At 38.8% G+C, this 12,134-nt stretch overlaps 1 protein-coding gene across 4 annotated transcripts in view; it reads right to left on the reverse strand.

The window, feature by feature from the left end:
* DUSP16 (dual specificity phosphatase 16) overlaps window positions 1-12,134 on the reverse strand; it is a 73,153-nt gene that overhangs the window by 31,087 nt on the left and 29,932 nt on the right. For all 4 annotated transcript variants that reach the window (XM_084507009.1, XM_084507008.1, XM_084507007.1 and 1 more), the window contains 2 exons: window positions 8,440-8,520; window positions 809-1,407 (listed from right to left, as the gene is read on the reverse strand). In XM_084507009.1, the coding sequence (XP_084363135.1) occupies window positions 809-1,039 (231 nt within the window). In that variant the 5' untranslated portion in view covers window positions 1,040-1,407; window positions 8,440-8,520. The remainder of the gene's footprint in view (window positions 1-808; window positions 1,408-8,439; window positions 8,521-12,134) is intronic.

Genomic DNA, 12,134 nt, shown 5'->3' on the forward strand with positions numbered 1-12,134 from the left:
AAAAACTTTTTTTTTTTTTTTTTAACAAGAAGGTCCACTCTCAGTTTCTGTTTCTGTGTTTTTTTTTTCTTTTTAAACAATACAGAGACCTTAAACTGCCTAACGCCACACACATTTCAGCCATCTATAAAACTTTATGCAAAAAGTATGCTAACGTAAGAAACACCACTTTGGTTTTAAATACATATATATTATGTTCTTTCTTTCAGATTATTTCTGTTACCCAAAATGTTTGAAACAAGTACCGCTGGATTAAAAAATAAAAAAAAAAATCTACCAGATACACATTATGTTTAAACAGCTTGGCTATTTTCTTTTCACTGCTAACTTTGTTTAAAAATCCATCAAACTACTCACATGAAAAGCATTTCAAACAGCAAGTAGAAGCCAGGATTGACAGAGCTACAGTTTCTATCCAAGCTGTACAACCGCTTGATAAGCAATTCTTACCACCACAGACCCCAAAGAATCTTTCAAAGATTAGAATATGAATGTTTAATGCATTGATTACATACTTTTGGGACAGTGCTTTGCAAGATTTACAGGAACCCCAAAAATGTTCTTTCTCAGTCATTTTCAGGTCCCTATACAGTGTTCTGTCATTTACAGGAGAGTATTGCTACAAAGAATACCAAATACAAATTTAATAGTAACTGACAGCATCTTAAATCAGATTAAGTCTTTGCAAAACAAAATCTCACAAATTTGTTTTTTAAAACCAAAATGCCCAATGGAAAATTATTACAAGTTGCTCTCCAGGTACAGTTTTTTAAACAAATAGAAGGAATAACAGGAAAATGACCCCTACCTTGTGTTTTGCTGAATGCTGAATGAGCTCTGTAATCAAAACTTTGTCCTGCTGCAGTCTCCGCTTCATGAGCTTGGAGCAGTTGATGTTGATGGCATCCAAGATGTGGGACGTATTGTATTCCACAAAGGGGCGGCTGTCAATCAGTAGCAATTTTTCTGTACCACTCTCCAGCAAAGCTACCAACTTCTCGGCGACAATGAGTTGAGTCCTGATCATCTCATCGGCCATGACAACAATAAGGCCTCTTTCACCACCTCCCTCTCTAATTTGCTGCGGTGATGTAATGGCTGTGTACTCAAAGGCTTAGCCACACCATTGTACTAGAAGTGTATGAGGTCATGCTGGTAGCGACTGGCAAAAGAAAAGTTAAACCCATTTTCAGAAAGAGCTCTTCAACTGAACATCTCCTCCTGCTTCCAGTTGATGCGCCGTTACAAAGGGTTCATTCCACAAAGCAGCCCCTCACATCTGATTCATCAGGAGATGACTGGAGTAGCCATTTCACAATTCAAACAAAAGATGCTTTCTGGCTGCCACTGCATTACATCATTCTTTACCTTTACTCCCACCCATCAGCTTCACACCGGACTAAGAGCCTGTAAGAAGGGAAAGATAAAAAACACAAACCAGATTAGGCTGTGAAGTTTGCAGAACAAAACATTCAGCTATGAGGCTAACCGCATAGTGCTCTGTATCATACAATAAATACACTCCTGAGAAGTTCTTCTCTTTGCTGTGTATTCCAAACATCTCAGAGCGAGTATTTGCAACTACAGCCTCTGAATCTATTCCAACAATCTTGCCTGGACAATTATCTTGTATTTCAGGCAACATAGCCTGTCTTAATTGCAGACTTTTGTTGCCACTCGTTCTCCCTCCTCCCAAGACTTTGTAAGAATATAATTAAGAGATAGCACCCTAAATCATGGTATTCCTTTCAATAGCAGAACTAATTAGGCCCATTTCAGCACTTCACCACTTATGTAAGAAGTTGTAAAACTTAAGATACATTTTTAAAATTTAATGCCTTGGAAAGTATTTCACAAACCAGCACTGCAAATCTGAGAACTGGAACTGTACGAAAGAAAGGACAAAAAACTTGCATCCGCTTCTCTCCTTTGAGAGCATGGTTGAAGAGAAACCAGAAGAACAAGATGCTGCATCAGGACACAAATGTTTTATTTGAATTAATCACCAGACTTGAAACAGAGGCCTTGTGACTATGCTGCTGAAATGTACAGTACTCGGGACTGTCTCTGGCCCTTCTGGAGCAACTGGGACTGTTACATGAGGTGCATTACACTTTTCATGCATGCTAAATAATAACTGAAGCAAACTATGCTTCTGTGAAATTAGATCCTCTGAACCACATCAGCCTAAACAGCATCAGCAGTGGAGCAGTAAATAAACTGCCATCTGTTAGTATAACTGACCCACAGTTGATCTTGGGCTCTTCAGAGTCTCCCAAAACACACTTTGACGGAACACATCTCTGTAGGACATAGCCACCATGGTGGTTTGTGTCTCAGGGATTTAGCTGCATTTTAGTGTAATTTGTGCTGCAACTACAGATTCCGTAGAAAGCATAAGTCAAGTTGCTTTGCTCCCACAGCTCAAAACTTGGTCTCTGTATAATCATGCATATTTACACAGAGAGCCATTTATATAAGGCTGCAAACAGCAGCTCTGGAGCAAAGTTGAGCCACACATTCAGCTACCAAAGTAACCAACTCCAGCAACAGCGGGCAGCTGTGGCTGGTGGCTTCTTCAGCCGAGGTGGTGGAGATCACAGGTTGGAGCCTTATACATTAAAGGACAAGCCTGGTAAGAATTCCTCACTTCATTAGTGTGGCAACCTGTTTTGGAGTGAGCAATCAGAGCTGGGAAAAGCCAAGAAATCACATTTCTCCAGTTCACATCTTTCACATTGTAGCGTTCCCTGTCTGGAGAAGTGATTTTAGGTCAGCAAAACCATGCAACACCTCTCGCACAAGGAAGTGCACACTCAAGCAGGTCATATGTCAGTTGTGGCCTATGCTTTCTAGCCCATGACCCAAGCAGTCTTTCCACCTCTGCTTTCTGTTGGCTGGGACAAAGCAAAGTAACTCAACTGCCACAAGACTGAAGTGGCCGGATAAAAAAGATAAATATCTTATTGACACTCCTTCTTAGGGCAGTGACATATTTGCGATCAGGAGCAAGTTATGAAGATTCATTTTCCTGGATTCTTAACGTACATACAGGTACACATGAAGATTTTTGTAAAAAAAAAAATTTCAAATACACAGAATTGTACACCTTCAGTTTAACAGGTTCAGCTGAAAAAGTTGCATTTTATTTGTAGTGTTGACTTACTGGTTCACTTTGAAATGAACTTTTATTCATCTTAATTGCAACAGAAGTAATGAATTCAAACTAATTTATGGATGGCTTATTAAAAGTCCTGTTGTAACAACAAGTCAGTTGTGTTTAGCAGTGAGAAATCTCAGGTTAGCAGATCTTTTACTCATTAATATTATACAAACTCATATATACAAATTCTTAAATAAATTAGATTCATAAAAAAGTACAAACTTCACTTTAACAGCAACAACAAATGATTTTTTTAAATGAAACAAACTTGTTCCATGTTTTTAATATTAACAGTTTTTTTGTACCACTACAAGAAAAACAGTAGGTTTCACATAAACACCCAGAAGGTTGACAAAATGTGATTATCTATAAGCCCTAACTATTACTGTATAGCACCACCAATACTCTTAAGCTTGTCCAGATAAACAGAAGCATACAGAAATGAAATGCATGTTGCTCTAAACTACAAAATATATTGGAAAAATTACTATACCAAGCTATTTTTTAAGTCTGTTAAAAAAAAGCAGTCTTTGCAACCTGGTTAGCAGGTGTGCTCCCCCTCAAAGAGTAGTCATTATATACTGGCCTCAGGCTCTCTGTAGACAGGCTGGAAGGTATCAAAAGACTACACCACTAAGCAAGGAGGAAAAAAGTGAAAGTTCATAATAGTAGTGTTATATTAAAAAAAAAAAAAAAAAGCATTCTGCATTTTTTTCTTTTAACATGTCCTGTCATGAATTGTGATTCTCTCTTTTTTGTTTTGTTTTGTTTCTTTCATCAAAGGCTGCCAGATACCAAACCCACTGAAATCAATGAAAACTTTTCCACTGGCGATAGAGGGAATTGGCTCTAGCTGTTCTGTAAGCTAGACAGTTTGTTCATGAGCTAGACAGTCTGTTTTGATGGGTAAATTGCTGACTTCAAGTTCAAGTAATAAAAGGAAAATAAAGCAGCTGAGGCACTGGAAACCACAGAACACTAAAATGGAAGCTGTTAAAAATATATAATCTTTAATTTGCAACTTTCAGTTTGTATACAATTCCTTATCTTCTCAACATTTTCTGCTTCTTATCTTACTCTTCCTTCTTGGATGATAGAAGTTTGTTTCAGAAGTGCCTTAAGAGAACTCAAATCAGTCCTATATGGTGACTGGATCAAGAATGTGTTTATTAGTACATCTGGGCTTCTTGAATAACACTATTACCTTAACATTTAGCCGTGTGTTAACACAGTGGTAAACTTCTGAAAGTAACGCCATCTCAAATTATTGTGTTTGATAAAAACGTTGTTCCTCCTCTGCCCAATGGAGCTGATCCTGTCAAACTAGTATTTCAATTATAGGTTTTTGTTCTGATTTAACTCTCTCCATTTCTGGTACTATCTGACTTTTAGATTCTTCCTTGAGACCCATCTAAACATGAAAAACTATCAGTCTCTTGCTCTAGGTAAACACCAGAGACCTCCTCCCTTTCCTGGTGACTGCTCTTATCAGCCAGCTGTTAGGAGGTGTTGAAATATCTGCTTCATTTCAGTCATAGTTTGTAAAAAGGCAAAAACTCAATTTCTTGGCTGTTGGCTCTCTGTGCTCTACTTGTGACTTAGATTGCAATGGTATGACACCACAGTGTCTCATAAAATGATGCAATATAATGCTTTGTCCTAAACAGGCCATTATGTTGCTGATCTTCAAGCTGGGAAACCATCTTAGTCACAGGATGTTCTACCCTGAAATCAGCATTAAGGAAAAGTGAAACGTAGTCCAGCTATGAGAGTATGGCTTCTTCCTCATTGCAAATGGGCTGAAACATAAGGCACTGTTTGTTGGCTTTTAAAGAAGAAAATTAAACATTTAACTCACTGTAAAATTAAAGAGTTCTGCTCCACACTTGCCCAATATTTTTATAGTCCCTCCACATTGTTTAAAGAACCAAAATAACAAGAACCCTACTATCTTCCATGCAAACAAAACTGGATCCTCTAATATGAATGTATAATGGTGGCACAGAACTACAGGATCCCTTTTTGTCTCAGGGATTCCTGCCCTGTCCCACATGGCTCAGATGGAGCACAGCAGACAACCACACAACCAAAACACCTGGCACTTGTGTGTTTGATTCTTCACTCAAATGAACTTGCATTTTGAATGCAGTCTTAATTTCTACTTCTACCACCTTGACTCCCTTACATCATACATCATCTCTTACAGGGAAGCTTGTTTTAGTTATCTCAGGCTTTGGCTCACATCATAGCAGCTATTTTTAAAGAGGCAGATGTGGAAAGAACATATTTTAAAAACTCTCAGAATGATGATCTAATTCCAGCTAGGTTAAGGAACTGGCAGAAAGCTTTTAGATGTCTTGCTACAATCTCTGAAGGGCTTCTAGCTCACGTAATAAGATAACCTTGACGTTGAACCTTGGTGTCATAAAGGCTAAGCAATTTTGTTTACACCATCACTAATGCCTGCTTTGTCAGGTTCCTACAGCAGTGCTCTCACATACATCATCAGTGTATGACAGAATGCCAACAAATTAATTTTACAGCATCTGAATGTCACAAGGTCCTGAAGGGAAGCTTCTGAATATTCAGCCTGAGAAACCTGAAAGAGCTGATTTTTAGAGCCTTGTATTTTTCCACTCTCTAGAAGCATGCACGTATGAGAAAAACACTGTCCTCCCCTATAAACAGGTTCACTTTCATGTTTCTCAGAATTGACACCAGCACAAAAAAAGAAACCCAAAAGCTGAACCAAGGCACAAAGGTAGGACTTTCTAAACTTCCATATGCATGCCACTGTGGGCACATCAGCTGCCTTGCAAAGAGTAGCTGGCTTTGTTACTACCGAGCTGGGAGCTGCAAGTAGTTCAATAGCCGGTACCCCTACAATCAGCACCATTCCCTGGCACCTGATACTCAACAAACAAGCCTACACAACTTCCTGCATCAGAAAGGGACTCTGATCTAAGAGTCGTAGGGTGAATTCCCATTCCCGTGAGCCATTTTTCCACTAAAATCTGTGACAGCCACTGCATTCCCTCCCCAGCCCCAGGAAGATGGAAATACATGTAAAAGCTGTTCGGGAAAGATGCTCGTCACCCAAGCTGCTACATTTTTCAGCCTGGAGAAAAGGAGGCTCAGGGGCAATCTTATTGCTCTCTACAGGTACCTTAAAGGAGGCTGTAGCGAGGTGGGGGTTAGTCTGTTCTCCCATGTGCCTGGTGACAGGACGAGGGGGAATGGGCTAAAGTTGCGCCAGGGGAGTTTTAGGTTGGATGTTAGGAAGAACTTCTTTACCAAAAGGGTTGTTAGACATTGGAATGGACTGCCCAGGGAAGTGGTGGAGTCACCATCCCTGGAGGTCTTTAAAAGACGTTTAGATGTAGAGCTTAGGGATATGTTTTAGTGGAGGACTGTTAGTGTTAGGTCAGAGGTTGGACTCGATGATCTTGAGGTCTCTTCCAACCTAGAAATTCTGTGATTCTGTGTGATTCTGTGATTCTAAGTGACAAACAAGGACAGGGAGAGACCATCCCTGCTCACGTTGCTACTCATCAGCAGTCAGAAACACAAAACGTCTATTGGGCATGAGGGAAATAAGATTTCTAGTAAAAGTAAAGAATGGCAGTACTCCCTCTGAATTCAACAAGCAAGCCAATACTCTCCAGAGACCAACAACTGTGTAATAAAGTGCAAAGTCTGGGGAAAAATGTAACTAAGGTTACAACAAGTCTATAGCTTGTCTGTCATTGTACAGACCACACAGGAATGAGATCACAAATGCTCATGGTTTAAAAGATGAGCCTATTAACAGAAGATGTAAGGGCTCATGCTCCTCAGCTGGGGAGACTGAGGGCATCTTTTAGCTCTTTAGCTGAGTCAACAAAGTGTTATCATTGCATATGCAGATCATTTCCTCAGGTCAACTGGGGGGTGGTTCATCAACACTGACTAACGCCCTCCTTCCCCTGCATACTCCACTTGGTACAAGAGTGGAATGCAGTAAGGACACCCCTCAAATAGAAACATATAATTTTCTTTATTTAGAAAATGTCACTTAAGTACCGCGTTCAAAAAAGAGAAGCAGTTTTGAGAATTTCACCCTGCTTTCCTTTGATTATTTGCATGATCCAAATGGCTTCTCCCTCCTGTCCTACTTCCCATGCATCTGTACTTCAGATCTATATGCACAGTCAAAATGGGATAGTATTAATTTTCTCTTTCCTGTATACCTAGAAGCCACATGCATTTTAGATTACACACAGTACGTTCATGAATATGGCAGGTATAATCCACTGAAAAAAAAAACACACAAAAGAGAATTTTCTGTTAAGTGGTTCATTGTTTTTCATCTTGCTTCACTAATTACTTACTCTGTTTTGGTTACAAGCTTTAAAGGAAAGTAATCCCATTTCAGCATGCTCACCTCAGAGAACTGAAACATGGTCAGATGGAATCAGAAAGGAAATCAGTTTCCTGTGAATAAAGTACATAGATATGCCTCCAGACTAGATTTTTAGGTCCTTGCCTACTGCTCATTGACGTTTTTACCACCAGCACCATCAGATAGCTGAGCAAGACAAATATAAATAGAATTTATAGAAAACAGTGAGATGCTGTTTTTTATATAAGTAAGAATGTTATAAATAAGAAAATCTGTTCTCTTGCCAAGAAAAAAGTGAGAAAAACGAGAAAAAAAACAAACACACCAACACTACATTTTGGTGACCTATTCAACATACCCCACAAATACATGCAACGTTCCTGCAAAAATCATTCATGCATCATCACCAACTCAAAGCAATGAACTAGATGAACATCACTTGCATTTACCAAGAAGCCAATCTGTTTGATATTCATTGTGGAATAGTAAACGTTTGTTACATGTTGTAGCAGGGAAACCTGACTGATAGAATGTGAGGTCATGAGAAGTGTTGGAACATGCTGTTGGTATGTTACATCACTCTATTCAACAGCTTTATTTGGGGACTCCCTTATCCACCCATTCTATTTCAAAATATTTTTTCATTGTAGGTTCAATGCATATAGTTCTGTGAAATTTACAATAAAAGCTTACCTAATCCACTGCAAACAAATGGTACAATACATAATATTTTCATTTTCCTATTGCCTGGGACTCTAGACAGCCAGGGAAAATTTCAATATGTTGTTAAGAGATTATGCTCCCATATGATCAAGTCAAAGCCACAAAAAAATTTCAAGTACTTTTATTGCACTCCATAATTCATTACCATTTCATGTTAAAACCAATTACTCACCTACACTTGAGTCAAATTCTAAATGGGCTGAACAGGACAGAGTGTGGTGGTCCACATACAAAGGCCAGAAGAGGGAAACACCTAAACATAGGAAAGAAAAAGTCATTATTACAAGTCAAAAAAATGAAAACAGATTTCACACTTTGTGTAGTCATTTTACTGTAAAACTCTCCCAAACACATAAAAACCTAGTTGAGAAGAGATCTCTAAATGTTTGTACTCATTTAAAGAGAAAGGGTCTGAAACAGAAAGTTGTTATACTTATTTTCTAAAGGAAAAAAGGAAAGGAAATTAAAAAAAAAAAAAAGCAAATGTTTCTACTAGCTTTAAAAGAATAAATAAATAAATAAAAGCTGGAGCTTAAAAGCCATAAAGCCACAGAAACAATTTGACACATCTCTTTGCTAAAAAACTGATTTGTAACTAGCCTTCATAGGTGATGCATTTACATGAATTCAAGTAAATTCACTAAATCTTTCTCTGTATATAACAGAGAGTGGCCTAAGTCAGTCTGATTACAGCTGTATTTTGAATGGACAAAGGCTAACGAAACACTACATCCTGGCTAGTTAATCCCACCTCCCCACAGTAAAAACCCAACCCTGGAAACTGGTAACACTGATGTCACCAATCATTACATACAGTCATACCCTTATAAACTCTATGCAAAGCACCTGCCGTTCCTACATGAACAAATTAAATTATAACCTTCATATGAGGAAATAAGAATAAACACATTAGTGTCAATTTCCAACAGTTTCCTGGCCAGCTAAACAAGATTCAAATCATTACTATCAAGAGCTGACAACTCTGCTTAGCAATCACTGTAACATAAACCATGGTAATAAACTACTGTCAAGCATTGCCCTATTACGAAATCCAGGAGTGGCTCTGAACCACGTAGTAAATGATATCACAGTCATGAAGAGACACTGCAGCAGGGGGCAGACCGTATTATGAAAGCTAGTGAACAGATTCAAAACCATCTTCACCTCACAAGGAAAGAAGCTACAAGAACCACCTCGCTGTCTTCAGTTACCTGCTCTAAAAAGCTTGTAAACGCGAACAGTAGAACATGAGGCTAGAGTCCTCCAGATAAGTAACTAAATTCGCTTCTCAGGTTAGGCTCTGATTGCTGGGATGGACACCCTGAGTGGGGCCTTCACCACATACGTGTTCCTGAGAGGTTCCTGCCTGTCCATCCCATCACTAACACATAGGGCAGAGAGATAGAATAAAGGATCTGCCGAAGACTGCCAGGTCTGTGTTTCCCATCCTTGTTGCAGCTGGCAGATATCCTCCCAAGCTTCACAAGAGGCTTGGCAGATCTTGCTCCTTTCCCCAGCCCAGGGGCAGAATCCCACCAGAAGGCAGTGGAGAATGAAGAGCAAGCTCATCCTATCATATTTGCCATGTTCTCCATTTCCAATCCTACCCTTGGAAATGAGAACTACCCAGTGCTTAACATAGATAGGGTTCTGCCTGGAGACAAGACCCCATGATCAGAGATCATGTTGTGATAGTCCACCAAAACAAAGTAATGGAACAACAAGTATCCCCCATTTTGTTCCTTAATGCTTCACGTGTGACTTCTGGAGGCTCCCTGAAAGCTGCCAGGCAGTGTTCAAGTTCACTAGTACCTGCCATCCCTGCCTTTCCAAAATCCTTACAAGTAAACTACCATCTCACAAAACAATGTAATATACTTATCTGCAATTTATAGAATAGAGAGAAATCAGGAGTTTAAAGCAGTCACCAAACCCTCATTTCTCCATTAGGCAGAATTAATTCTGAAAAGCAGATGAGAAACAAAGCATATACTTCATTTCGACATATTTTACTGGAAGGAGGTGTCATATTTTTAGAACAGGATCCACTCATGATTGAAGACTGAGCTGCTGCAAGTCCAGCCATAAGCATTAAGCACATTTGGAAATTCCCTGGCAATGCTGTTAAAGGAACAGACATTTCCTGTAATTTTCGGAAACATTTTATATCTCCCCTCCTCCTTTTTAGCCTTGGTGGTAAGAAGGGGGAGGGAAAGAGAGGATACTATATTACAATTAAATGAAATATGAATGAGCCACCCAAGATTAAAGGGGAAACTTCAGCAATTCCTGCTTAGGATAAAGGTAGTTTGTTTTTTAATTTTATTTTTTTCTTTCTTTCTTTTAAAGTCTTTCATCATTAAGAGGCCAGGATTTTTCTGCTGACTTTAGGAAAAGAAATATACATCCTTTCAATTACGGTGAATTACAAAAGGACATACGCTTGCATTTTTACTTACTTCTGGCAAATAATAAGTCCTCCAGGCCTTATTTAAATACCTTTTTTTATTTTCCAGGATTAGCCAGAATTAGAAATTGAAGCCTTTTTTCCTCTCTTGCTTAGGGCCTTCCCAAAACTGCACCTAAACGAACCCAACCAGTCTGGTCACAAAGAGCGTTCCTCCCACAGCTGGAGTTGTGGTGCACCAAACAAGTTAGAAGCAAGGGAGAGACTTCAAGCACCACTTGTCAAGCACCACAGCATCCTTCTAAGGAACTTTATACCTCACCTTTCACAAACATTTGATCTTGTATGAAGCATCTAGCATAAAACTTATTACTCTGTTTAGCCAGTGCTGGCAAGCTTTAAAACTTGTCTGCTTTATTCTATATAGTCTTGAGTCTGAAGAGATCCAACCAAGAACTACGGTAGTTTACGAACTGTTCTCAACACGGGAGGACAGTTATCTATCCTTACAATACACATCACAAGTGCTAGTTGGCTCCTGTACATAGGATCCATCACTTAGCTGTGACAACTGGCAAATTTCACACCTGCCAGTCTCTAACAGCAATTGGATTTTAGCATTCAATTTAAAGACACATAAACTCAACACCTCAAAGGGTTAAACTACTTTATACCTCTTCAGCCTGTTGAAATCCCCATGCATCCTTACTCTTTGTAGAACAAGAGTTGTTTACAGCAGCCGCTTTTGTGACACCAAGGCTTCCAACTAGTACACCGCCTGCACGCCCTGAATCACTGGCTGCGTTCTCTGCAGCTACGCAGACCAATGCAAATAGTGACTTTGTACTTTATGTGGTCACCTTCTTGCTAAGAAACAGACTAAAATGAGGATGAGTGCTCTGAAGAGTAGTGCTAAATAACCATCAAACCCAGCAGTCCTAATAGTTCATGCTATTTCTTTAAAAGGTCTTCCTGAAAGAGAAGACAAGATAGGACCTTGGAGCCTTCAGATAATGGATAGCCTTTGAGTTAGCCTTTTGTCTAGTGAGAGCCATGAAGGGGAAGACATTCCAACAGAGTTGATCAAGTTATGTGGGCCTGTAAATAAAGGAGCCAAAAATAAAAAATAAAATAAAATAAAATAAAATAAAATAAAATAAAATAAAATAAAATAAAATAAAATAAAATAAAATAAAATAAAATAAAATAAAATAAAATAAAATAAAATAAAATAAAATAAAATAAAATATGCAACCCTAACCTGCTTTGTGGTCACTGTATGATGAAAACAGAAGATGGATCCAAAGGCTTCACACAAGCACTAGGATGGATTAAAGGCAGGGGATAATGATGCTATCTTAATAGGGAAACAAATCAGAATAGCTTCTAGGCAAGGCAGGGGTGAATTTCTTACAACAGACTCTTTAATGATGCTCTTCTAAAACCGAATGACTAAATAT

This window comes from Aythya ferina (assembly GCF_964211825.1).
Source record: "Aythya ferina genome assembly, chromosome: 1".
Classification (NCBI taxonomy): domain Eukaryota; kingdom Metazoa; phylum Chordata; class Aves; order Anseriformes; family Anatidae; genus Aythya; species Aythya ferina.